The following is a 27,573-nucleotide window of genomic DNA, read 5'->3' as shown; positions in this document are numbered from 1 at the left end:
AGGGTTCCAGCAGTGCATGAAACACAGGAGAGAACTAAAGAATGTTTAAACATGAATTTATAACACAACTACCCTCTGCTTTTCTTCAATTTGCCTGTCTTTATGCTAGCATTTATGTACATTAAAGAGTTGAAGTCTTGTTTGAGCTGACGATGTTTCCCTGTTAAATCATTCTTCCTCTTTACAGCCTGAGACATCAAGTGTGAGGATGAATATGCAGGTCTGCGTTTTGCTGTGGAGGGTGAAATGGAATGGGCGGGGGCTGCAGAGCCCTCTCCTGTGATTTCATCAGGATTTCCTCTCCTACAGGTCTCCTTGTGGGTACTCTTGATGTTGTGTTGGACTCCAGTGCCAGAGTGGCACCATATCGAATCCTCTACCAAGCACCGGACTCCTTGGTCTACTGGACCATTGCCTGTGGTAAGGACAAATGCACTGATGTGGATTTTTATTCTTCCTGGACACTGTGTCACATAACTTAGTAAGAGAGCATCCTTCCTGCTGAGCACAGTCATGTCAGGACAAATAAATGGGTCAGAAGGAAAACTTGCTGTAGTGCTAAAATTCGGTGGCACTGGAGTTTCTGCTAGTCAGACTTGGAATGCCAGCATGGAGGGGAGCACAATGACTGAATGGAAACAGAAATGGAGCAGGGATGAAACATCTATTTTTTCCCCCACTTTTCTTCTCCCAAAGGTGATCCCAGCAGTACCCATTCCTCCGCCTTGCATGCTCTTCTCCATGCCCGGGGCTCACTCCTAGAGCACTTCTAAAGTGCAGCATTCCTGGGTGATGTGGTGGGAGGAGTAGCTGGGTTATAGCACCCCAGTTACCCAGACAGGGCACCTGGCTTCCCTTGCAATGGTAACCAGGAAGAAAATGCAGCAGCAGCACTCACATAAATACTGAATAGCAAACAGTGACACATTTCCTGTGTCCTCCAGGATAAATACCATCTACATCCCAGGGATGCCCTGCCTCCTGGATGTTTATTTCAGACAGTGTGTGGTCTTTCTATGTATGATGTACTTAGAACTCAGCAAGATGCTAGCTAGGTTAAAGTTAACTATAGAACTGTATGTTCTTACACAGATGCAACAACCTTTAAGAGTTTTGGTCTTTAATGCTCCAACTTGGACAGATCTAGCAGTAAGACTGTTCCTTTTGTCATTATAGTAGTGAAAACAATTGAGTTGATATTTTTTGTGCATTAAATAGGATTTTTGCATGTATCAGATCCTGTACTAAATGCTTATTTCTGTGGTCAGGTACCTATTGCAAGTAACATAAAACAGAATGGAGTTAGTCTCTGGTTTTGTCTGCTGTCCCTGAAAATAGTGTCTGGCGTTCAATGCAGAAGATGCAGGTCATTTAGCTTTGATTTCAGTCTTAGCAAATGAAAACTTTTCAGTGCAGCTCCTCCAGCTCAAAAGTTTCACTGGCAACAAAGTTTTTTGCACCAGCCAAAACTCCATTAATTTGGAAGAGAATTGAGAAGAGAGAACAGACAAGTGCCTACATGCCTATCATCTTTTTAATGGCCTGGTAACCTCCAGCACCCCCACTGCTGCCTGACATTCAAAAATACTGGTTAATGATGCTGTAGGCTTCTTCTCAACTAACTGTGCCACTTCATTAGTGCCCATTCTCCCACTGAATTTTGACATTTAGATTATTTGGATGACTTTTCTTCCAGACAAATACCCTCTTGGGCAGGAAAGAGAAGGAAGAACAGATGAAGGTGTGCTGTAGGTCTAATTATTTTAGTTCAGACCAGGCTCTGTTTTTAGGAGGATATGATTTCTGTGTCTGGCAAAGGTGATATCAAAGCTGTGTCACCTTCTGAATCCAAAAGGAAGTTTTGCTAATAGCTCTTATTAGCACAAGTATTTCTTACTATTTTTGATAGTATCAGACCTGAAAGAAAGCATCAGTTCAAACAACCTTTTTCCCCTCTACACCCTTTTGTACTGACTCCCTGAAGATTTTAAAATTCATATACCATAATTTACCTTTGCTGGCAGCTAATACTAATACCAGATATTAAAAAAGTTGTCAATGTTATGAAGGTTGTTCCCAAATCTTCATTTAACAGCTTTTTACTGTCATCTACTCTGTTGTGACCATAAGTCATGCATGTCAGCTTTCCATGGATCCCAGAAGAGAAAGAATGGTGCCAGTACTTGCCTGTATGTTTATTTTTTTTCACCCAGATGTCAGTGCACAGCTGTTGCCACTTATCACAGTACTCTGTGAATTAACCAGCCCCTGGGTTGGCTGCCAGGGGCCTTGCCCCATCACATCTCTCCTAAGGCTGCAGGTATTTCACTGGCCAGAGGCTGAAGGATTGTAGGGGTCAGACTAATGACAATATCCAGACCAGATTTTTCAAATGCCCTTTATAAGGGAAGGGCTTGAGAATAAGCTCTGCCTGTTGCCACATGAAGATCTGAGTGAGTGGTCTCTTGGTCTCCAACTTACTCTGCCCCCCAAAGTCAACATTACACACAGCAATTAGTAACCACCTCCATCCCATAAACTTGAAAGGGGGCAGCTGAGGACACAAGTTTTCTTGCTATTTGCAGACTCCCTTTCAAAGTAAATAGCATATCACAAAGTAGTGTTTCTTCAAAGACCCTTATACTGTGCATGTATTCAGAAATTATTTTTAAGTCTTTGGAAATAGGCCATGTGACTTCAGGTTTTTTTGCATGACACCTATAGATAATGACTGTAATTTTATACCCACACTGTGTCCTCAAGATAAGCAGGGGCATAAAATGGAAGGAATAGTTATGAGTTATGGTCCCATAATAAATAAATGCACCATACAGGTAGAAATGTATGGTGCTGCTGAACTGTGAGAATTTTGTTTTTCTTTTGAGAAAGATATTATGGATTTTATGCCAAAGTACTCTGTCTTCATTTAAGCTAGTATTAATCAACATGCTCTTCAATTATGAATCTTAGCCCTAGTTGAAATTGCTGGTGTAGTTAATTTATATATCTGTGATTTCTGTTTGTGGAGTATTTCTTAAATGTTTAGTCCCCTAATACCTGGTTGATAGTTTAGTTGTTTTGATCAAATTAAAAGACTGCATTAGTGTAGTCTTGTCACTTGACTTGAGGGGAATAGTGTGGATCTTGCAGGGAGATAAAATTTTACAGAGAGCAAATAATTCATCTATTCAACCTTGAAGCTGAGCAGCCCAGAGTTCCCTAAGGCTCTGTGCTGTGGTTATTTTATGAATTTGCAACTAAAGCAATTCTTTCTGAGCTGATCAAGGGTTGTTAAAGTTATACAGGTTACTAAGGGCTTTGGCTGCTTTTAGCTATGCAACTCTAATTTGTTCTGCACTGTTCTCTAAGGGTAGACTGCTGGTTATTTGGTACTTGTAATCTGTTTTTACAGAAATTTGCCTTTTTCTCCTGCCTTCAGTAAAGAAATAATCTCCATCTTCAGTAAGTAGCTGTACAGAGTGACTTGAAGAAATGCAATTGTTTTGTGATCTGTTTGTGACATTTGGTCTTGCTCAGTGCAAGAGTATTCTGAGGATGAAAGTAATCCAGGGGGGTTTGTCTGCTCTAAAATGACTGTTTGGACAGATTTGGATGTGAAATGTCTTGGATATTAACACTACTGATCTAGGCCCTGTGAGGATTCTGGCTGGTGAATCTGCAGCCTTATGGCTCTGGAGAGAAGCCTTGTGAACAGCCCTTTCTCCAGTGCAGGGTTAAGTTAAAGGTGTCACAGCTTAGAGTTCTGTTTATTGAATTATATAGGAGAATTTTTATTTACTTTTCAAGAACAGTTGATGGTCTAGGAATGCAAAATGCTGTACACAATCTTTGATATTGTAGTAGCACTTCTGTGTCCCATGCCAGTGTCCCTCCCAGTGTGCTGTGCTCAGTTTAAGGTGAAAATGGTGCTATATCTAAATTCTGTTTGGAAGTGAACAACTTTTTTAGATCCTTCTCCACCTATAAAGTCAATTCTTCTAACAGTGGCTTGGTGTGTTTTTCAGTTATAGAACTGTTGTAGGATTTTTGTGATAATGGTAACTATATGCGTTTTCATGCAAGTTGCTATGTTGTAGCTATTTTCATTTTTATTTTCTGCCAGTCTTGAGGGCTCTGTATTTTGAAGTGCAGTTTTTTAACTGTTAAATTTGGTTTTAACTGTTAAATTTGGTTTCTTCCCCTTTCCTGAGAGTCGGAGTTATTGATTAATTTACCTAAAAGGCTAATGTTGGTTAAATGGTGAATACTTTTAATATGCTAAGATAGGTAAAAACTTTCCAGTAATAGTGATAAAATAACCTGTAATTTAAAACATTGCAGCAAGTATGTATTTTAGCCCTGAACAAAGCAAAGAGAAAGACCTAGCCTGTCATTATGAATTGTTGAGAACTGGGGTGCAGGTTTTGGGGCTGATTGTGTGATCTGCTGCAGGGGAGACTGGGAGAGTAAATAGTGAGATGATGGAGACAAAAAGCAGTGGGGAAAAAAAGAGATGTGTTGTTACAGGTTGAGAGTTATCAGCCAAAGCAGTTTCAGAAGAAGTGAGGAAAAATAATTGAGGAACCACAAACCAGAAAGAGACAGCTTTAAGAAACAGTTCATCATGATGGTGTGTCTGCACTGCTTGTCACTGCTCTTACAAGCTAAGCAATTTTTCTGATGACAGTTTAGTTTTGTATACATAGCTCATGCATTTAATCATTGCTTTTTACAGCAGTGTTGTAGCCAAGAGGAGATAAAATAGTGTTCAGACCACCTCCTGAGTTCTAGAAAGGTCTGGTTGCATCCAGTAGTTTTAAGGAGAAGCAGCAGTGGTGATCATTTGTGATTCTAAAATATTGATAACATACCTAGGCTGTTCTGCAGCATGATTTATGTATCTGTACTAGAACCAGAATTGTGACATTCCCCTGGAGGTTGCAGAGAATGTTGTGTTCTCTTGCCTTCATTGGAGCTGTTAAGTTAAATACAAATGGGAGAAAATTTTGGAATTTCCAGAAGTACAGCATCTAATGAAATATTGCATCTCCACTTACTGGCAAGTTTTCTTAGAGTTTTTTGTTTGTGATTAAAGGGACATTGACGCTAGTGAATTATTTATTTTGTGACTTTTGGTTTGTTTTTTATATAGGTTGCTCGAGGAAGGAAATCACTGAACACTGGGAATGGCTGGAACAGAATTTGTTGCAAACTCTTTCCATCTTTGAAAATGAGAATGACATAAATACATTTGTCAGAGGAAAAATACAGGTAGTGTGTTAATTACTGCAAATGTTGTTAGTGATAAATATGACTGGGGAAAGAAAAGTGATATGAATTTGAAATAAATTGGAGGTGGTAGTTCCCAGGCTGCTCTGCCTTTTTGAAGGACTACCAGATGCTAAGCAGCAACATGTGTGTAAAAATCAGGGAAACTGGGAATAGTGCATGCAGCTTAGAACAGTGTGATTTTTAAAAAAAACATATAAATATATAGGCAGGTCTTAAGGCATTGTAAGTTCTAAAATTAATTGCACTGTCTTAAACTTTGACAGTTGTCTGTGCTACTGTTTTTCCATTGCAAGGCTTAATTTTAATTTTATTCATGCACTCATAATGTCTCCTCCCCCCCTTCTATGTAGTTAAGTCCTGCAGTATTGGCATTTGCACTTCCTATAGGTGTTAGGGTTGCTGGTTCATTGATTTGTTTCCTTGGTGGCAAGTGGGAGTGTTGGTTTTCTCAGAATTTCTTTTTCCTCTTTATAGGTCAGATAATAACTATACTGGCAAAAAGTACTTTTTTTGTGCTAAGAATTATCTAAAAATACATACTTTTCTCAAAGATTGTAAGAAGAATTGCTGTATTGATTGGTGTCTGTTCAAAGTATTGGCTCTGTCTCATTCCTCTTTTAACATTTTGTATCCTAAGTCAGCTCTCTTACAAATCCCACCGTTGCTTGTGTTTCCCAAGTGAATCAGGTATGAGTGCCATAGATGGTCATGGAAATACCTTCTATGTGTGTTTTGAAATATAATCCTTAAGGAAATTGTTGCTCCTTACATTTGGATGAATACTAAATGTGAATGATGTTTCTCTCTTATACTCTGCTCTTCACCTAAATATGGAGCAAGTTGAAGGCAAAAAGTCACAAAAAAGGCAAAAATTTTTTAACTTTTATATAAAAGACAATAGAGATTCAGAAAACAAGCAAATAAAACAGAGCTTCAGTATAGAACAGAAGGAACTGTAGTCTTTAAAAATATCAAAAAACATCTTTTGACCTGTTGCCTCTTCAAATTTCATGAGGGTCACCTGCACCTGAAAGTGGGAATTTTTTTTCCACTCTATTAGTAAATCTAATTGAAGATTTTTTTTCTTCTTTCTCCCCCTCCCCCCCCCACCCCCACCCTTTTTGCTCTTTTATGCTCAAGGTCCAATGAGAGGGGTCATAGAAGTAATATAAAATTTTCTGTAAAGAAGAACAGTTCCTTTTTTTTCTTCCCTTCAGAAGAATTTGATGTGAAATCCTATGTGTGTCTCCCCAGGAAGGAAGAGGAAAATACTGCAGGCCATAGGTGCCTCATAGGGGCTGTTAGGAGTGTTGGAGTTAGGTTGGTTAATTTAAAACAAGGTGCTGGCAAGGGGTTGGTGTTTGGCTGCTTTTGACATGGGCACAGCAGGGAGTAAGGTCATCAGAAAGAAAGCCTTGAATAAAGTAAACAACTCCATAAGCCAAAGAGTGAGCAGAAGAGTAAGAGCTCACTGAACAACCTCCTTGGCATTGCAATAACCATTGTGCCCTGTGGCCTGGATAGCAATGGGAATTAGGATATCCAATAGCCCATGGCCACTAACAGGATGTGTTCTGTTTTTATTCCCTGCCAGGGCATCATTGCTGAGTACAACAAGATCAATGGCATCAAAGAGGATGACGACACTGAAAAATTCAAGGAAGCCATAGTGAAATTTCACAAGCTGTTTGGGATGCCAGAGGAAGAGAAATTAGTGAATTACTACTCCTGCAGTTACTGGAAGGGAAAGGTTCCCCGTCAGGGCTGGGTGTATCTCAGCATTAATCACCTTTGCTTTTACTCTTTTCTCATGGGGAGGGAAGGTATGTTTTCAGTGGAATGGTAATTTGTGCATCTCAGAAGGGTTAGGAAATGTCCTGTAGCTTGTTTCTTTTCACATACTGATCACTGAGGGTACAAAGACACTACTGAGGAAAAGAGAAGCAGGGAGCAATTCCCTGATTTGTCACACTGCTGAACTGTGTGCTTGTTCCCTTGTTTGTTTGGTCTTTTCAAAGTAGTTCTCTGTGAAACAGTACTTGGCATTGTCTAGGGACATGGCTCACCTCAGGAGCTATGCCCAAAAGGAAATAGGGACAAGATCACACCAGTTCTGACTTTCCCTTCTGCTCTTACACAATCCTCAAGTACTACTCTGGCAGACTTTGCAACCTTAAATGACACATCTACATTTGTTCAACACCAGAACATCAAAAAGGTTTCAGAGGAGACCCAGAATAGAGAACTGCATAGTGTGGATGCAACCAGTCTGCTCCACAGGGAGTTAATTCAAGGCACAGTGGAGTTGAGCAATTCAGCACTATTTGGTTATGGGCAATGGATCAGTCTTGGGATTTAGCCCCTGCTTTAAGGACACCACCTGTGTTGGTCTTGGGAGAAAAGCTTAGGTTGTGTTGTGGCTGTACTATTTGAAACTTTTTGCTGTATAAAAATAAGACAAGCCTGTCTGATGTGTTTGGACTGTGTTTCTTTTCTTCCATAGGAAAAGAGGACAGCAGAGTCTGAGCTAGTGCAGTGACAATGATAAGTCACGTTAGCTTACCTGGCTTTGTAATGCTTGTGTGGTGTTCTGTAAATAAAGTAAATGATATTTAAACTCTTTTTATCTCCTGTTTGTCAGGTGACAGTGGTTTGTCTGTACAAACTTGATCTATTTATGCTGTACTCCCAACTTTTCAGGGTGCTAGAAAAAGTCAGTTGAATGCATTTTATAGGAAGAGGAAGCTAAAAGCTCCTGAATATGCTCATTTTTGTACTGAATCTTGTTTTTTTGTTTGCTCCTGTTCAGCAAAGTTAGTTATCCGTTGGGTTGATATCACTCAGCTTGAGAAGAATGCAACGCTGCTCTTCCCTGATATGATCAAAGTGAGCACAAGGTCAAGTGAACATTTCTTCTCAGTATTCCTTAATATCAGTGAGACATTTAAATTAATGGAACAGCTTGCCAACATAGCTATGCGACAGCTTTTGGACAATGAAGGATTTGAGCAAGACAGGTCACTACCCAAACTGAAAAAGAAATCCCCCAAAAAAGTGTCTGCTCTAAAACGGTAGGTAGCATTGGCTCTCACTCATTTGTTCCTCCTCAGTCCTTTTACTTGCAGGATTTTGTCCAAAAGTTTTCTAATGTTGTGGCCATTTACTGCTACTCCAAAAGGAATGATTGATTCCAACAGTGGCAAAATGTGAATAATTATTTAAATATAATTACTTGGTATCTTGTTGAAACAGGAGTATGAGCATGTTGCAGAAATAAGCTTTCTTGAGCCAAATGCTTATTTGGCTCTTTAGTGTATCTCCTGATACTGGCCACATTTTGGTATCTGTTGTAAGGCCATTTTATGTCTGTATGGGAAGGTAATAAAGTGATTAATGTGCTATTAAGAACTATGCCTAGCATTCATACTTGGTCTTATCGCTGGAATTGAGAACTTAGAGTCTAGATTATTAATTCTGTCTGGAATATAGTTTAGGTAACAGCAATCCAAAAATTGACATAAAACTCTAAGGGATGAAAAGTTATCTGGAAAACATTTCTTCTTCTTTTATATCACACTTCAGCTTGTTAATTTCTTTTTCATTTTTTCTTTATATGTCATTCATGTTAGTGTACCATGCAGAATTATAGCCAGTGCTTGTTTATATTTCTCATTATTCAGTGACGTCTGACACGCATTATATCGCTTTTGTTTGTCCTTACTGTTGAGTGTTTTGCACTGAATGCATTATCAAGAGTAAGTCTTGAAATTGTTACCGAACTTGAACCTTAAGGATTCCATAATGTTCATAAAAAAGCCTCAAAGAAGCATTTTTTATTACTATTAGCAAAAAACTGGATTCACTGTATATGTTCTCAGAAAGTGCGGCTGAATATGGAAAGCTCACTCAGACTTTCCTCTCTGAGAAGTGAGAATGAATGTCTGAGTCACTCATGGCAGACTTTTTTTCAAGTAGTTTTAGAACCTTCCAAAAGTGAAGACTGTATCTCCACTATAGGCAAATTATTTCCAGCTTTTTGCTGTACACTCCTTGCTTAGCTGAGTTATGTGTTGCAGGTAACTTGCAATGATTTGCATAAAATACATCTTAAAATATATGAATACATTCCCTAAACCAAGGAAATCTTTCTGTGGGTTTTTTTAGAGATCTTGATGCCAGAGCAAAGAGTGAGAGATACCGTGCATTGTTCCGACTCCCCAAGGATGAGAAATTAGATGGACACACAGACTGTACTCTTTGGACTCCTTTCAACAAAATGCATATTTTGGGTCAGATGTTTGTTTCTACAAACTACATTTGCTTTACTAGTAAAGAAGAGAACTTGTGCAGCCTTATTATCCCTCTTCGAGAGGTAAATACTTGTATTTTTTAATTTATTTGGCAATATAAATAAGCAGTGTCTTATTAGATATTTCACCCTAGCTTTGATTTTTTTTTTATTTTGGTGGGGTTTTTTTACATTTTTTTTAATTCTTTTTGGAGAAAAGCCTCTTTTCATCCTTTTTATCTCTTGTGAGCGTGCCATACTGATGTGTTCTAGGTAATATTTAATGACTGCCTATCTTAGTTCATGGTTCCTGCTACTGAAGCTCACATGGAATTTTTTCTATCAGTTTTCATAACCCTTGTGAATTCTTCCTCTCTCATAACTTGTATTCTGATTTGCAGCCCAATTTTACATTTTTTGTGCCTCATGGGGAGGAGTGGAGGGTGAAACTTCCTAGAGTGGATAAGTGGAAATTCTGTTAAAGAATCTGTCAGATAAGATTTACTTTTGTCAGATGTAAAAAGATTCATAAAATCCTAAAGTTTTGAGTTGCCTCTTCACACAGACTTGCAATTTTTTATTCTTGTATGTGGAAAATATTTTGTCTGTGTTTTTCAAGTTGGTGTGTTTCCCTTTTTAAAGCTGGTTACTTAAAGCAGATCATCAGTAAGAAGAGTTTGTTTGATGCAATAAAAAAATAATTATGTTGGGGAGTTTTTTTATGGTTGACTTGATTTGTGGGTTAATGGAAAATTGTGGTAAGTAAGTTTTGGAAGTAGTAGCAAAGCTGATGTTACCAAGGACAGTTTGGCTTGACTGAAGAACCCTGGAATGTTTCGAGGCACTGTTTTCCCCTGCAAATCATAAAGAGTAAAACGAGTACATCTTCAGAAACTTTTGAAGTACGGCTTCTCAGCAGCTTGTTGCAACAACTTTGGTTGTTTGGGATGAGACATTCAATTATGATTTCACTGTTTGTCTGAAAATCGAAGGGAATGGCAGTCCTGCAGATAAAGTGGTGGAGGAGGAGTCAAAGTCTTCATTTAACAGGTCCTCTTTTCCTGAATGCAGATTCAGCAACTGCTTTTGATAGCCACAGTCACAGAAGCACAGGATTCAGGGCAGCTCTAAAGCTTTGAGAGACAGAAGTAGGTGAAGGAATAAATGCTTCTGTTTGAACAGCTTTGAGTCTCAGCACCAGCAAGGAGAGCAGTAAACCAGGGGGGTAGTGCCAGTCCTCAGAACATCTGATCAGTACCGTAGTAATTAAAGGAAACCTTTCTATCTAATGAAAGCTTTGGGTTAAACTGTAAGTTAATTCCAGTGTTCTGTAATACCCTGGAGGTGTTTTGACAGATGAGACAATAGCAAAGCATTGATTCAGAAATTATGAAGGGGAAAGATGTTTTCCAGGAGCTGATTGCACTGCTCACTGCACCTTCAGCAGGTGCCCTCTCTAAGACAAAGCACTTCAGATATGTGCGTGTCTCTGTTGAATAGGAAATAAGTGGATATCAGCTCTCATTATAGCAGAGCTATAATTAGGCTTGCTTTAGTAATGTCTGTCCTGTGCCTTTAGAACTTGTCTGTATTGTGTGCTAATTGCACTCAAACAGCTTTTAAGTGGAACAGGAAACATAGGGAAGACTTTTTAGCTAACTTCAATATGCTGTTAGTGAAGTCTTTTAAGTTAACAAGTAACTAGTAGATTTGTAGTTAACAGAAAAATAAAAGGAGGTGGGGAGAACAGAGAAGTGGTTTAGCCCCTGAGCAGTGCACTGCAGTCTTTAAGTCTTCAAAGAGAATGCATGAAAAATGGTTACCCTATCCATTTAGCTAGAGCTATTAATATTGTAGTACTCATGTCTTACCATTGATTTCTGTTTCTAAAAAGGTTAAAGGAGCAAGAGTCCAAGTCCTAGCAAAATTAAATGTCCTGCTTTCTATTCTGAAGGCAGTAAGTCAGTTTTCATTAAGAAATCATCTAAAGTAATAAAAGCAGTAGTTAAAAATATTTATAATTGTGATTTGTGTTTTGTTCAGTGTATAAACTACACAAACTTGATGGACTGATATGTTTATAAGGTAATAGTTGGTAATGTTTAGGACACACAACTCTTACATAATTCATCAACGGTCTATGTATGACTTATCCCTGAGATTTCTTTGTGTTAATGTGCCTTACCAAAACCTCAGGGAGCTCATTCCCTGTATTCAGTAGATGGTGGTATGAGTACTGTTTACAGGTTGGAGTTCAGTTAGATGAGTGATTGTTTCTCTAACAGCTGAAGGCCATTCAGAAACCTCCACCTCACAGGGCTGGATATTTTCCTTTGTAAGGGAAGACATAGGGCTAATTTCCCTTGGTTGCAAGTTCCTGTGTACTGTGAAAATGCATTTAAAATACCACTATGCAACTGTATTCACAGAATGCAGCTATAGCACAGTTGTACAGGAGCATCATCTCAAAAATAGTTTATTCACATGTATTGGCAGTAAAAGGTAGGCCAAGGTTTCTGTGACCTGTGCTGACGATGTTAGGAAGCAGGAGAGGGATTTGGAAGTCCTGCAAAAAAGCTGATAGGTTTGTATCCCACAGATGAAATTTTGTTTTACTGATTCTTTTAAAATATGGTCTGAGGAAAATCAGCTAAGTGTAGCGCAGGGGAGTTTTGATGGAAAATGTACTGAAACCAGTTGTTTAAAGGGATTACAGCCTTTATCTTTCAGGCTTGTAAGCCCTTGTATGCAAACCATGTTTTCTGGCAAAGGTGTGTCCATTGGGATTTGATGTAAGGGTGGAAGGAGCATGGGTTTGTTGTATTAAGATTGTTTCTTAAACCAAGCAGCTTGCTTAACTAAAGATCTTAAACTGTAGCAACTGTTTGTTCCTAGGTGACAATAGTGGAAAAGGCAGACAGCTCCAGTGTGCTGCCCAGCCCACTGTCAATCAGCACAAAAAACAGAATGACATTCCTCTTTGCCAACTTGAAAGACAGGGACTTCCTTGTACAGAGGATCTCAGACTTTCTGCAACAAACCACTTCAAAAATATACCTGGATAAAAATATTTCTGGAAGCTATATCAGCTCGGATGATGAGGTATGTGAAAGAACATGAATAATTTACTAGAAAAGGATTTTAACTGGTGTGGGGAGAGGAAACACCTTTACATTTTTGTACAGCTAAACCCTTAGGCACAGAATTGTGACCTCTTTTTTGTTAATGCCTTTGAGCTGAAGTGTTAAAATTTGTCAGTTAGGATATCTCTCTTTTTCATGTTAACCTAAGAGAAGTGTCATAGTTAATTAACTGGTTAATTGAATAGTACTTTTAATATCTATTTACTTGTCCAACTGAAATGTAATTCTGGAAATTTAATAATTTGAAGAAATTATCAGTTGGCATGAAAGTCCTTTTATTCAAGACTTTAGCTGCTAAATCCCATCTTTTGATTCTTCTGAAAGCAATGCCTGAGCTGAGCTGGTTTGTATGTGCACTGCTAGTGAACTTTGGAACATTTGACCTAACAGGAAAAAAACAGCTCTGTCCTGAGCATCAAATGACCCTATTCTGAACCACCTCCTTAGATATGTGTGCAATGTAAATAGTTCTTAAAAGTTATGAGTAGATATACTTCTTTAGGTGCTTTGAATGTCAAGCCTTCTGCTGAATTCCAGCTTTTATGTATGAAATTCAGATCATATAACAACCTCATCAGTTCTGTTAAACCCAGCAAAGTATAATAATTCAGATCTCAGAGTAGAAGAGGCTTTTGTGGTGTATCATTTTGGTATTATGTTGGTGTATCTCACATTCCAAGTCTGTCCTAAGCCATACCTTAGTACTGTCCTGTGGAGCCCTACCCTGTTTGCAATGTGTGTCTGAAAAGAATTTTTCTACTTGCTTTGTTGAGGGTGAGGTATAATTACTTTGTTGTATAGCAGAGCATGTAGGCATGTATAGTGCTGGAACTTTTACTGTAAATGGATCTAAGTGTTCTACCTACTGAATTATAAACACAAATTAAGTGTAAGCATTTACTACAATTTGTAATATGACTACATAGCTAGAGATGCATGACTGACTTGCGATTTCAGGCATTTGGTGTGAACTGCTCCATGAGATTTTACTATGATACAGTTTCAAAGCTGTTTGAGAAGTCAGAAAATCCTTTTTCTTCAAAATACTTTTCTTCCAAATCACAATCTAGTATCCTATGATGTTGACAGATCAAGGGAGCTGGTTCAATTGTCCAGGGCTACTTAGGGGTAACATTACCCTAGCCATTCTAGTTCTAGAATTTGGTTGTGCTTCAGGAGAGCTGTTGAGAAACTGGAAGCTATTTCATTATTCTCTCTCTACTGGTCTAATTTCTGCTGGCTTATGTTTTTGTTAACCGTTAGCATGTATACATTGCAAAGTAAAGTGAAGTAAAAAGTCCAGATACTGGCTCATCTTTGTGCCTGTACTGCTTGTGACTGCTTTCTACAGGTGTTTACAAGGTCAAGTAGTTTAATTTCTGCCAGCCCTCACAAAAGCCTGAGCTCTGAGTCGGAGGGAGAGCGACAATTCAACCTCAATGATAACGGTATTCCAACAGCAACTCAAGCTTTAATGACCATGTATCGGCGCAGGTCACCTGAGGAGTTCAACCCTAAGCTGGTAAAGTACACTTCTGAGTGCTCCACCTGTCTGAAAAGGCTGTCTAATGGTGTTTGCTTTAAAACCCATGTTGCTGACCCAGAAGAGTTTCATTCTGCCAGACAGTTAAGTAGGGGCAGTATTTTTCACAGAAGTAAAGGCTTGAACATACTGTTGTTTTACCAGTACAAATAACTTCACTACATAAAAGCAAACTTGGATGTAATTCAAGGGGATGTTGTATTCCTGCTCTTAAGTATAACTGCTTCTCTTAGCAGCAAGGTCTACTGGCATAGAAACTCAGGAATGGGAGGAGGCAGCCCATTAAGAAGCTAACTGGACTGCAGCCAAGTTATTTCTTGCTCACTTGGAAGGCTAGGATATTGCAGGCTTTTTAGCACTCAAGATTTTAGTGGGTCAGAGTGTTAGAAAGAGAAGCTGCATCTTTCTGCCTGCCTTCCTTTGCTTTTAGGCCAAGGAGTTCCTGAAGGAGCAGGCCTGGAAGATTCACTTCGCTGAATATGGCCAAGGGGTCTGTATGTATCGTACAGAGAAAACAAGAGACCTTGTGCTAAAGGGCATTCCAGAAAGCATGAGAGGGGAACTTTGGCTGCTCTTTTCAGGTAGGTTTCCCTTTGAATGTGTCTGTGGGATATAAGCAAAAGCATGAGGGAAGAAGGGAATTCAAAGGTGATTAAAGGTGCACATAATAAGTGAAAATATTTGGAGTAAGTAAGGCTGTGATTGTTAGAGGGTACCAGACAAGTTTAGACAAGATTTCTGTTAGCAAATGCCCTTTCTCAAACAGGCTCACATAATTAAGGAAGAATACATGAAAAGCAGAACACATGCTTGGTAACCAGAAGCCAGCAGTTTAGAGACCTTCTAGATGTTCAGCAACCACCAGCAAGCCTAATTCCCATTTATTTAATAATTTCTGGATCCACTTAAGCTTTTAGCTTTCACAGCAATTTTAGCAAGGAGTTCCAAAGTTTAGGCCTGTTGCATGGAACCACACTCTTTTTTTTTGTTGTTGATATTAAAAAAAAAGCTACTCTAACATTTTATTAGGTGCTTCCATTATGTGAAAAAATGGTATGAAAATATTTGTCTGGGATTCTGTGCCATAAACGATTCTCTAGCTATGTGTCCACTTAAAGTTGGGGTTTTTTTGAAGTTGAAGAATTTTATTACTAGTTATATGGAAATCCATCCTACTTCAGGCATTAATTTGCATTTTCTCTTTGCTGCTGGGCACTAGAGGAATGTTTTTGGAAGATAGCCACAGCAATGCAGAGCTCTGTTTTGTGTCCTATTAACAGCTAGTTTGGACTAATGCTCACTGTGTATCTATAACTCATATTTTCTGTGTGGATTACTTTGTGCTACTGACACTTGAATTTGTTTCCAGAGAAGTTGTAAAGTCAGTAGTGAAATCTCATAGCAACTCTGTGAGCATGTAGTGGTGTCCCTAAGGCTGAGTGCCCTGCCCAAGATAACAGCGTCATTTTCACAAGTAGGAATAGAACTCCTGAGTTTTTGTCTCGTGCTTTTGGCTGACATGTCATACCCTCTGCAACCAGACATTAATCTACTCTGTTTCCAGGGCAAGTAGCTTTCTCAGAGACAAGTTTTGAGTTATTTAGGATAACCAAACCCACAGCCAGCTGCAGAGGGAGCTCATGATACCATGTGACTGCACAGTTGGTTTGTTCTTCACACCTCCTGTTGTGTTCTGGCTGAGAGGGATTTTAACCTCCTTATAAAAATGCCTGTAGAGAAGACAGGAAGGGCTGATAATCACCAAAGCACATACTTTGAAATTTTTTAATCACCTTTAAAGAAATAATATTTTCATATTTGCTTTCAAAGTTCTTGGTGACACTCGGAATGGAAGGGGAGCAGATTATCATGTTCAAGTACTGTACCTGCTAAACCTTCCATTTTCTCCTGGTTTTAATACTGTTCTCCTACTCCTAGGAGCCATTAATGAAATGACCACTCATCCTGGCTATTATGAGGACCTAGTGGAGAAATCTATGGGAAAATACAATCTTGCTACAGAAGAGATAGAGAGGGATCTGCACCGCTCCCTTCCAGAACACCCTGCATTCCAGAATGAGATGGGTATTGCTGCTTTAAGGAGAGTCTTGACAGCTTATGCTTTCAGAAATCCAAACATAGGCTATTGTCAGGTAATGGAAATACCCTGCTCTCCTTCAGTTTCTGGAATTCCAGTTCTTTCCTTGCAGTGCTGTTCCTTCAGTCATGCACGTGAGGGTTTGGCTGTGTGAAGCACACTGAGGCGTGGATGGTGCTGTGAGCTCAGTGCTGCAGAAAGGCAGGGATGCTGAGGCCAGAGGGATGTCACACAAGGACCTGCTCTAACAGCAGTATTAGCAGCACACATTGAGAGATTTTCTGTAGGCATAATTTCTGCTCATAAATCTAGAAACTGGACAGATGATAACAGAGCTGTCTACAGAAAATGACAATGTAAACTGAAGAAAGGTTATTTTCATATTAACAAAAAATCCCCTCAAAACCAAAACACATTGTGTTCAGCCTTAAATTTTTATCTATTTTTATCTGTCCATCTTATAATGACATGTTATTGAATGTATTAGTTATAACCCTCTAGAACCTTCTTTCCTCTTTCAATGATGCCATGTCATCATTCAAAACAATGAAAAGAAAGAAAACCAGAAAACAACCGAAAAACCAAGCAAAACACCCCCAAACACTTTGCAAAAAAAATAAAGTATCCTAGGAGATATCACTGGGAGTCCTAACCATATATCTGTGGAGTTAATGCTGACCCCAGTGCATGGTTTTGAGGTTCTTATGCCCATAATTCAAGTCACGTTAGTTTCTGGTCCTAAATAATTCTTTCATACTATATAATTTTGATTTATCACTGGGGCCTTTTTTTACCTTCCTACATACTTTTGCAAAGAAGAAACTTAGATTTTTTAGTATTAAGAAGCCTTATTAATGTCTAACTTTTAAGACTTCCAGATGCAACTTGAGTAAGTGCAAGCAGTTGTAACAAGATACCATCATATATTATTTAATAGCACATGAGGTACTAAGTAATACCTACAACATTTTTAAAGATTATTTAACAGAGAAGCAGTAGAAAGACATTTCAGTTGTGGTCCCTAAAACTGTCACAGTAATTAATAACCTTGAGATTTGGTTCATCTACAGTGAGAATTCAGGCACCTCACTAGTGCTGTGGGAGGTGTTTTGTCTGCACCAGACCCAGATTCCCCAAGAGCACCTATGGCAGAATATCAGTAGCAGTGTAACAGATGCTTGCAGACCTGGGTCAGCCTTCTTAAAAAACAAAATCTGCAACACAAAACAAACAACCCAAAAAAACCCACCAAAAAGCCCCAGTGAATCAACAACAAAATGAAAGAAAAGCCTTACAATTTTCTGTGATTTGAAGTTTTCTGAAGAGCACTGGGGAAACACTTCTGTTTTTACAGGGAAGTACTTGAACAGTTTGGGATCTGCAGGGAGAGATGTAGCTCATTTCCTAACCACTTTTCTGCCCAGGTACAGTGCTAGATTTTAAATCATTGTATTTCCCTTTCTTTTAGGCTATGAATATTGTCACTTCAGTGCTCCTCCTTTATGCAAAAGAGGAGGAAGCTTTCTGGCTGCTGGTGGCTCTGTGTGAGCGTATGCTGCCTGACTACTACAACACAAGAGTTGTTGGTATGCTTTGGGGACATTTTTGAAATGACAGTATAAAACCTAACCAAATTGACTGGTGTTATTTGTACTGAAACAAATAGATGGGTAGATGCATCTGTGCATGCTAGTGAGGAGCCAGCTTGCTCAGGAGAATAAAGGCAATTTCCTAAAGAGGTGATGTTATTGTTAATAGCTTATCACCTACTTAGGATCAGGTGACATTCTAAATTGGGGTTAAGTAAAGTAGATTGTTAAGAAAAGATGGGAGGCTAAAATTTGAGTTTGAAATGATCCAAGTAGCTGATTAAGGTAAGGTGGAAACAGGAGCTTTAGGAGTTTGCAGTAGAAGTCTTGGTGGCTGTACCTCTGATGTGAAAGGGCACAAGTATCAGAAAGCTGTTGTTGTCAGATGAGCTTCCTTGTGTATGTCAAAGACAGTGACTTCAATTTATCATGGAATCTGTTTTTACCATATCTCACAAATACTTGAGATACTCAGCCTTAGAAATTCTTCTTCCTGGCCTGCTTAAAACACTGATGTTGTGGCATGGGAATGTATAATACAGGGTTCTCTTGAAGTAAATCTGAGCCCTCAGCATCACCCTGGCCTCATTCAACAGGTGATGCTGAGGTCTTGCTCCAATTAGGAATGGTAATATAAAGCCACTATGTAACTTCTCCTAGTGCTAGACCAAATTACTCTGTTCTTATTTATAATGAAGTGTATTATTAAAACAGAAAAAAACTTATTACAGTTCAATTTGTGTAGTGTAATGGAGTCTGTTACTCATTTGAAAGTGAGAAAATGTGCATAAGCACCGTGCAAAATATTCTTAGGTTTTTTTATTTATACACATAAAATATATAGGAGTTTTTTTCCTCCCCTAAATGGCCATGTATCAGTTGCTCCTGAATTAATTCAACCTTATTTATCTTCAACAGGAGCATTGGTGGATCAGGGTGTCTTTGAAGAGCTGGCTCGTGACTACATTCCACAGCTTTATGACTGCATGCAGGATTTGGGTGTCATCTCCACCATCTCCCTGTCCTGGTTCCTCACTCTTTTCCTCAGTGTAATGCCATTTGAAAGTGCAGTGGTAGTTGTGGATTGTTTCTTCTGTGAAGGAATAAAGGTGATATTTCAGTTAGCACTCGCTGTCCTCGAAGCTAATGTAGACAAGTTGCTTAACTGTAAAGATGATGGAGAAGCCATGACAGTCTTGGGAAGGTATTTATTACAGAAAATTAAGTATCTTCGTGTTTGTGGTTTTGTTTGGTTTTTTTGCCTGCTTTTCTGATTTGTATTCTATGTTGAAATACTAAATTTAAACCAGTATCATATATGTAAATCTTTTACCTACTTGTAGTCTCCTTTCATCCATGTAAGGTACTCCTTATATTATTTTAAAATAATGCTAACTGACCAACAAGATACAAATTCTTCTTTCAAGACATTTGAATAAACTTCCCAAACCTAGTTATAGAAATTTAACTTGATTCATTATTTTAGTGAATTACATGGGTTTTGTGACTTCAGCCTGCTACCTTTTAAGTATTAAGAAAAAGCCTTGGTGTTAAGGAAAATTGTTTTGGGAATAGACTAACTTGGACTCAGAAGAATTAGGTAGGATCTTGAAAAAATAGATTTCAGTGGCTTGAGTCATTTCATCAGAGCTAGTGCTGCTGAGTGTAACCTCTGATTTTCTTGGGCTTGGTAGTGGTGTTGAGTTTTCCATATGCTTCTGGAACTTTGGAATTTTTTCATAATAAATTTCAGTAGTATAACCTTAAAGCCATTCTCTTGCTAGAGAATGGCTTTATCACTTCTACATGTAATAATCAATATGTAACCTGTATGCTGTTAACCCTCAGGAGGGAGGGCATACAAATTTATCTTGAATTTCTCATTTCTCTTTTTTTTTTTTTTTTTTCCCCACCAGATACTTGGACAGTGTAACTAATAAGGACAGTACTCTTCCTCCCATTCCTCATCTTCACTCCCTGCTCAGTGATGATGTAGAGCCTTATCCTGAGGTGGATATCTTCAGGCTAATCAGGTCTTCCTATGAGGTAGGATAAGACTTCTTAACGGGAACTTACCAACTAACACAATTTCTGCTTCACAGAGGAATTTGATAGTCTAGTTTGGCTTTGCTTGAAACAGAAAGAACATAAAAGAAATGCAGACTCATCTGAGAAGCCTGAAATTGAGCAAGGAAGAGGAGTTAGACTTTCTTCTTCTTTTAACCAAGACTTTTAATTGGAGCTGTTTTCAGAGAAGTGTGAGGCCTCAAAGAGAGCAGCCCACAACCAAAAAGTGATTTACAAACAAAAGGCTCAACTTTTAATTTGAAAGGAGTTAATTCTCATTTAAGCTTTTTTGTGCTTTTCCAAACTGAAACAATAGTGAAATCTGTATGATTTCAGAAGACCTTTCTTTTATCAGTGAAACTTTGTTTCTTTTGCCTTTCATTTACTTAAAAGTGCTGATTGTGACCATGGGCCACTATCTTCTCTACTATCACCAAAGCTAAAAGAAAATCCAAGTGAAAGGAGCTGCTAATAACTAATATCTATTAAAGGACAGGACAAAGCCTGCAAAACCAGCTAAAATCTGCAGACTGGTTTAATTGTCCTTAAATTAAAAAAAAAAAAAAAAGCCATCAGTTAATATATGTCTGGTTACACTGATATACCCATATTTTATAAAAATCAAGGAAAACTGTAACATTTTTTTCTCTTTAAGTTCCATTATTCCCTTCCATTGACATGGAGTTGATTTCTATAATATAAACTAAATGAGCATCTTTTTGGTAATTTTTAGAAATTAAATTGCTAAGAGTCCTTGCTGGTGTGACCATCTATTCTTAATATTGTAGACATTTATAATTTAAAAATAATAGGAAGACCTACAGCTGAGGAAAACATGGGGTTTTTGAGACCTTTGCCTTCCCTCAAGCATACACACACCATCCCCAAGGAGAGGGGAAGACCTTGTCTCTTCCAGATGGTCCTGTGTGATATTTGTCATGGAAATGTGATGAGTCTGAGAACTTGATGGCTCTGGCCAAGTCACAATGCATGAATTGTTTTATGAACATCATGCTCTGACACTGTCCAGCTCTTAGGTAATCGTGTCAGATGCATCTATGAGAGGTCTCCAGTGAAAGTTGAAAGGATGCAGAAGAATTGCTTGGTAATAAGTGATTAGCCCCCCTCTCTGATGATATTGAGCAGACTTTCTACTTTCAAAGCAGAAATTGTCTTTAAAGAAGAGAATATACATAACAAGGGCATTTTATACTGCCAGTAATTTCTTAATTTACTGAAAATAGTTTTCAGTAAGAAATCTCTTATCCTTTCATTCAATTTGCATGTAATTCAGAAGCCATAGATCCTGGTTTCATAATAATTATAGTAGAAGTGACTGAAATAATGCATAATAACTGCAGTTTTAAAAGCCTGTGCACAGCTCACTAGCTGTCTGTGGAGTGTAGACTCATAATCAGAGCTGTTACATGTTTAACTCATTTAATTTGTGTGTTAGCTAGTTAGCTAGGAAAAAAAATTGGCCTTCAACATTTCAGCTGTGTGTGGAGTGGTATCTGGCCATACTAACTAAAGAACTGACACTGGAAGGTCTGTGCTGTGGAAAGGTTTGATACAGTTTTGACTTTGAACAGGTGACATCTTTGCAACAACTCCTTGTACAATTTGAAATTTAGCACGGACAAAGGACCATTCCCAGAAGGCAATCATCTGCAACCTTCCTCTTTTGAAGGCTACATGAGTTTTAGTTTTATGGATGTGGACAGACCATCTTATTTGGCCTTCCAGTCCAGTAAATAAACTGATTACTGGAATAGGTGTGGCCTCAGAAGATCTGTCCTTCTAAGGTTTTGTGAATACCTGAAATGCCTCTTTGATGCCTGATATTCATGAATATCTACATTCTACATGTTTATCTCCATTCTATTTTTGTCAAAAGACTTGTTTATCTGCAACATGCTCACAAGTACATAAAGCATATTTTTACTCCCTAGGTACATGATAAAGATGAACACCTTTATAGATAAATGAAGCTTTAGCATTAATTTCATTTTACAAGGATATGCCAGCATATTATGACCTGCTTATGTAAATGCACTTGCACTGGAAATATAAATACATCTTGTATGAAAGTGTGTCCTGCCAGCCCTTTATGCGTTAGATGTGGTGTAGTTGATATTTGGCATTGTTGTTCCTGCTGATCATCTGTGCATTCCTAGGTGTGTGAATTTTGGATGGCAAGAAATTTCTGCTTATAATACTTGTGCAAAAATGAATCTTAGGGATTAGGCATTCCTCTGCATATGAAAACATGGAATATTATTCCTAATAGGTTTTCCCCCTATGATGCTTTTGTAGTATGTGCAGGAGCTCCCTGACACTGTTCTGTGCATTATGGAAAAAACTTCTGAAAATAAGACTTGGGTATTAAAGAGCCTATTTTCCTAGTGGAAATTGCATTCTTGCAACTTTGTTTCAGATCCTCAGAGGGTAAGGACTGCTGTACTGTCTCAGCCATTAGAGATCCCCAGTTAGTTTAATATTCTCTTTCTGTTGGGATTATGAGACATTCCAGGACAAGCTGAAATATAACTCTGCAGGAGGACTTATGAAACAATCTATTCACAGAGATTTGCCAAGCAAGAAGTTTCTACGTACTGAGATTACAGTTTGAAATGAGAGAGTTTGAAATTGAATAAAGACCTTTCAAATTAAAATAAGTTATTGGGAAAAATAAAATCTAGTGATATACTCCTAAAGTCTTTGTAATTTTGTAATGTGTTTGAAAAACGCGTTAACAGCAGTTTCATTTGTGGTGCATCATATAATTAAATTAATTTTTCTAATAAATTAAAGGCAAGCTGAATATTCTGAATATTAATACACAGACAATCATGTACTGCTTTTTCTCTTTCAAGAAATTTGGAAGTATCCGGGCAGATTTAATTGAACAAATGAGATTCAAACAAAGACTGAAAGTCATCCAAACCCTCGAAGATACGACAAAGCGCAATGTGGTCAGTACTGAAATAATGTTCTCTGCACATAATAAGTTGAGTCAGTTTCTGAACTTAACTTAGCTTTTCAGTGAAACATGAATTTCAAATCTGTAACTGTTAATGTTGTGTTTCAAAAGGTACGGACTATTGTGACAGAGACTTCTTTTACTATCGATGAACTGGAGGAACTCTATGCGCTTTTCAAGGTAAAGCTGAGTGAAGATAACATCATGTGCCTCTAGGAAGTGTAAATGTTCATTTTTGCTGTGGGACTCTGTCTTTTCTAAGCACCAAGTCAAGTCTGTCAGTTATTATTTGGTATCTTGATGCAAACTTGAATTAGCTGCTGTATTGCTGATATACAAAGAAATCCTAAACTCAAGCAGTTTTTAAAACATTGAGAAAGGTTTAGTTCACTAATTGATTTCTCCATGGAAAAAAAAACATATACTGGTAAAAAAATAAAATGAAAAACTGGATAGAGGCTTTTGATCAGTCATTAGAAACTAAACATGTGTCTCTCTAGCTGACCCAAGTTTTGGAATTTATCACAATTATTCTGTTATCTCAGATAGTTAATACTTTTGTGTAGCAGTAGCTGATTTTTGCCATTGTTAATGCTTTAATGCATTAAATGGGAATTTAATGCCACAAAGTGATGTGTTTTTGTAATTTGGTTGTACAGCAGTGCCATTAGATCCACAGATTTAAAGGTGAGCATTTAAATGTGTTAGCTTCACTTTCATGCACATCTTAAATTACTTTCTTCCTCTGTTTTAACTGGAGATTTTTTTTAATATCATGAAGAATTTATGTCCTGTAATTTCCCATCTGTAACAAGAAGTCCAAATTGTCCAAATCCTGCAGTGCCTTCTTTCAGTCTTCCATGAAATCAGTGAGACCAAGTCTGACAGTCTTCCCTGGTTAATCACTGTGCAGTGCTGGCATCTTTTTCTTTAAGCTTCTGAGTTGTTTTGAGTTAGATTCTGGCAAAATCAGCCCCAGAACCTCCACTGACTTCAGTAAGACTGAAAGAACAGTACATTATTCACAGTTTTTGAGAATCTACAAAAAAATATTTCAAATAAACAGCTATTTTAATATGAGTAGAGATTAAATAAAGATTTCATGAGCCTTCTGACTTAGCCGCATGATGAGGGTGACCAAGTACAACAAGCCTGGGAAGTCACAGTTCTGGCCAAAACAGGTATTTCATGTTTCATCTACCTGAAGGCAGAAAAAGTTTTGCTTTATCTTCTTTTTTCCTTTTTTTTTTTAAATAGAGGGGATGTTTTTTTATGCTGTTTAGAGGAGAAACCCCTTCCAAAAGCAGAAGGGCTGGATAAATTGAAATGCATCTGTTATCTCGCACTGTTTTAAGAATGCATGTGGAAGAGTTGTTTGGCATTGTTTTTATCCTGGAGAGGGATGAGTTGTGTCTAGAGGTGCTGACCGTGTCGTGGTGTTTACCTTGTGTTCAGGCAGAGCACCTGACGAGCTGCTACTGGGGAGGGAACAGCAATGCCACGGAGCGGCACGACCCCAGCCTGCCTTACCTGGAGCAGTACCGCATTGACTTCGAGCAGTTCAAGGGCATGTTTGCCCTCCTCTTCCCCTGGGCCTGTGGCACTCACTCAGACACGCTGGCTGCACGCTTGTTCAGGCTTCTGGATGAAAATGGAGATCTGCTCATCAACTTCCGTGAATTCGTCTCTGGACTGAGTAAGGAGGATCCGCGGCGCTTTCAGACTAACGTGACAGACCAGTTTGTTTCTGTTCAGCTCATTTTATCGTGCCTGTGACAGTGGTTCCTTCAGACCTTAGTAGGTGAAGCTGCCTTAGGCAGTGGTGTATCACACTGGGAGAAGGACAATACATGAACAGATCCATAAGGATCTGAGGATTCCACCGACTGCTAACTCTCAACACAAAATCTAACTGAAACACAGGTGCTTAACGTCGGTGTATTTCCCCTAGGCATTACTTAGAGTGGGAGGTACTGCCTCTCTTGCTTCTGAAATCAGTAACCAAAACTGCAGAGAGCAGTTAGGAAGTCCCCTGAAAAGGAGAAAATGGAGGTGCAGGTCAGAGAGGGAGGCTGAATGTTTTTAGTCTTGAAGAAGCAAGATTTCAGGACATGAAAACCGACATTGCAAGCCCCAGGATTAGTGTGAGGAAGCCAAGATGAGGCAGGAGCTGGCCCCTCCTTTTTTAAATATAGCAGGAGTTGTTTGCTGTAAGTGACCAACATCTCACCACCTACCATGTGTCATTTCAGGGCAATGTGGAATTTCTGCCAGCTCTATATTTTGATTCTTTTTGAGAGTGAAAAGGTTTCCTCGTCTGGCTTTCAGCAACTCTTTGTTAATTAACACTATGTTTAAGCATTAGGGCTCCAAATGCAGCCTTGCATTAAAACCTCTGTGCAGGAGTAGTAGCACTAGTTCTCTTGTAAGTGCAAAACAGCTCTGACAATAAAACTGGCTGCACACCTCCCTTTCACACTACCCCAAAAATCCCAGTGTTTCCTGTGATGCAGTGATTTGTATTTGAGGCACTGTTCCATGTAACACACTGGGGCCTTTTGACGACCCAGAAATTAACTACTCTTCCAGTTTACAGGATGCTGTCAGGAACAGTCAACCAGCTATTGATGGAGACAGCAAATTTTGGAACCAATAATAAGTAATAAGAACAAGGGCCAGTATTGAGCACTGTGAACAGAAATGTATGTAAAATGCACAGATGTGGCTATAAGCCAACATGACTGAACTGAAATTTTCAATGGGCAAAAGAATCAAATATGCTCATTCTGAAATCTCGTATTTTTCAGAAACTAAGCCCACTGTGGTGTAATTTAAAAACCTTCTGTTTTTTTCCCCCTAAAAAGTAAATCAACCCTGCTGACACCTTTTTCAGTTGAGAAGCACATGAGTGGTAAGAAGGACAACACAGTCAACAAAAGAACAATGGGACCTGTTTGAGCATATTTCACCCTGCCCCAGGACTTTTAATCATTCAGTTTCTTTTTCATTGTCCCTTCAAAAAATAGCTCAAGAACCTCCTACTTCAGGTGCCTCTAGGGCCTCAGCTGAGCAAAAATGGAATAACTTCGTGTATTCTTTATGTTTACTGTCATGCTATAATCCAGTTAACAGTGCCCTCTTAAAATAATATAGTCCAAATATAGGAGTGGTTTGCCCCATGAGTTGTGCTGCTCAGAAGAGGTTTTCAGCCTTGGTTAGGAGCTCTTTAAGTTATTCACTCTTGAAAAAGCTCCCTTGCCCCCCTGTAACACACTGGATTATAGCATGACAGCTGTTGACTGCACATCCAAGTAAGCTACAGAGATCTCTACATGGATTCCAAGTGGCCTCCTGCCTCCCATCATGTTTTTGCAGTACTCCCTTCTCAGAGCACACAGCTCCCCATTCCCCAGTGGCTGCTGCTGACTGCAGTACTTGGCACAGCCTCCTGTCCAAGTCAGCACCCTGAAAGCTGTGTCTTGCAAGGACTACTTGAGTGTATTTTTTTTTTTTAATTTTTTGCAAGCAGGGTTTTTTCAACCACAGAATGCAGGAGGATACTCAAAAAGCAGAGTGGTAACCTCACCACTCCTCCGTGCCTTTCAGAGGCAGGATCACCTCCCTTGACCTGCTGGCAATACTCTTCCTAATTTTGAGCAAAAAGGAAAAGGGATGCATGTAGGAGGAAGGAAGAGTGTGCATCAGGAAGCACATACAGATTTTTCTCCAACTGTAGCTATGGAGATTTTCAGTTCTCTACAAATCTGGGGACAGAGAGAGCAACCAGCCTACACGTGTCACCCTGTGCCCTGAATCCTATTTTGCAGTTCCCTGTTGATGGAGGAGGCAGAAGTGCAGCCCGTTCTGTCCTTTGGTTATGTCACGTTGCCTTTACCAGAAGAGAATGCATTATCTGCATGGTGTGATAACACCAGATGGGAACATCATGAGGTTCTGTGCTTTAAAAGGACCATGTTGAAAGCAAAATGGCTAATGTAGTTGTGCTCAACTTGGTTTTGGCCTAACATCTGTATTTATTGGAGTGTTAAGCTTTACAAGAGACTGTGATTGTTAGTACTTGCCACACCACACTCTGTAGTTTGCATAGCAGAGGTACACTGACACGGTCACCTATAAGGTCAAATAAATCTCTGCACAATCTAATTAGTAGAAGTTAGTTCATTTATTTATGGATGGCATGTCACAACAAGTAAGATGTATGAAAAAGTCTAATTATCTATTATTTAGTTACTTGAAAATTAACTACTGTCCATTTAATTAATTGGAAGGAGGGGCTTCAATAGACCTCTTGGATTTCATACAGCTAATTCTAGTGTAGACCAGAAACAAGTAAGGGGTTGATGTGGAAAAATCACTAGAAAGCATTGCCTGAGCATCAATTTAGCCCATGGCTAAGCTATGATCAATGCTGTTTATTTGAATTTATCTCTTTTTTTTTTTTTTTTTTTTTTTTGGTAAATATCTTACTGCTCTGAGACATGTGATGTTGTTATTAGATCCTCAGATCAGAAAGTTTGAATTCAACACAAAAAAGGTCTTGTTAAGTTCC

The 27,573-nt window shown here is 38.7% G+C and overlaps 1 protein-coding gene across 4 annotated transcripts in view; it reads left to right on the top strand.

The window, feature by feature from the left end:
• TBC1D9 (TBC1 domain family member 9) overlaps positions 1 to 27,573 on the top strand; it is a 47,109-nt gene that overhangs the window by 13,893 nt on the left and 5,643 nt on the right. For all 4 annotated transcript variants that reach the window (XM_071452441.1, XM_071452439.1, XM_071452438.1 and 1 more), the window contains exons 2-16: positions 310 to 420; positions 5,153 to 5,271; positions 6,887 to 7,115; positions 8,102 to 8,363; positions 9,457 to 9,664; positions 12,476 to 12,682; positions 14,075 to 14,245; positions 14,697 to 14,847; positions 16,205 to 16,419; positions 17,833 to 17,950; positions 18,872 to 19,157; positions 19,870 to 19,999; positions 22,897 to 22,995; positions 23,115 to 23,183; positions 24,459 to 24,699. In XM_071452441.1, the coding sequence (XP_071308542.1) occupies positions 310 to 420; positions 5,153 to 5,271; positions 6,887 to 7,115; positions 8,102 to 8,363; positions 9,457 to 9,664; positions 12,476 to 12,682; positions 14,075 to 14,245; positions 14,697 to 14,847; positions 16,205 to 16,419; positions 17,833 to 17,950; positions 18,872 to 19,157; positions 19,870 to 19,999; positions 22,897 to 22,995; positions 23,115 to 23,183; positions 24,459 to 24,699 (2,616 nt within the window). The remainder of the gene's footprint in view (positions 1 to 309; positions 421 to 5,152; positions 5,272 to 6,886; positions 7,116 to 8,101; positions 8,364 to 9,456; positions 9,665 to 12,475; positions 12,683 to 14,074; positions 14,246 to 14,696; positions 14,848 to 16,204; positions 16,420 to 17,832; positions 17,951 to 18,871; positions 19,158 to 19,869; positions 20,000 to 22,896; positions 22,996 to 23,114; positions 23,184 to 24,458; positions 24,700 to 27,573) is intronic.

Source organism: Agelaius tricolor, unplaced genomic scaffold (assembly GCF_023055355.1).
Source record: "Agelaius tricolor isolate 1412-34295 unplaced genomic scaffold, bAgeTri1.0.p SCAF_34, whole genome shotgun sequence".
Classification (NCBI taxonomy): Eukaryota; Metazoa; Chordata; class Aves; order Passeriformes; family Icteridae; genus Agelaius; species Agelaius tricolor.
The sequence above is the reverse complement of the archived record's forward strand: the minus strand, read 5'-3'. Positions and strand labels throughout refer to the sequence as shown.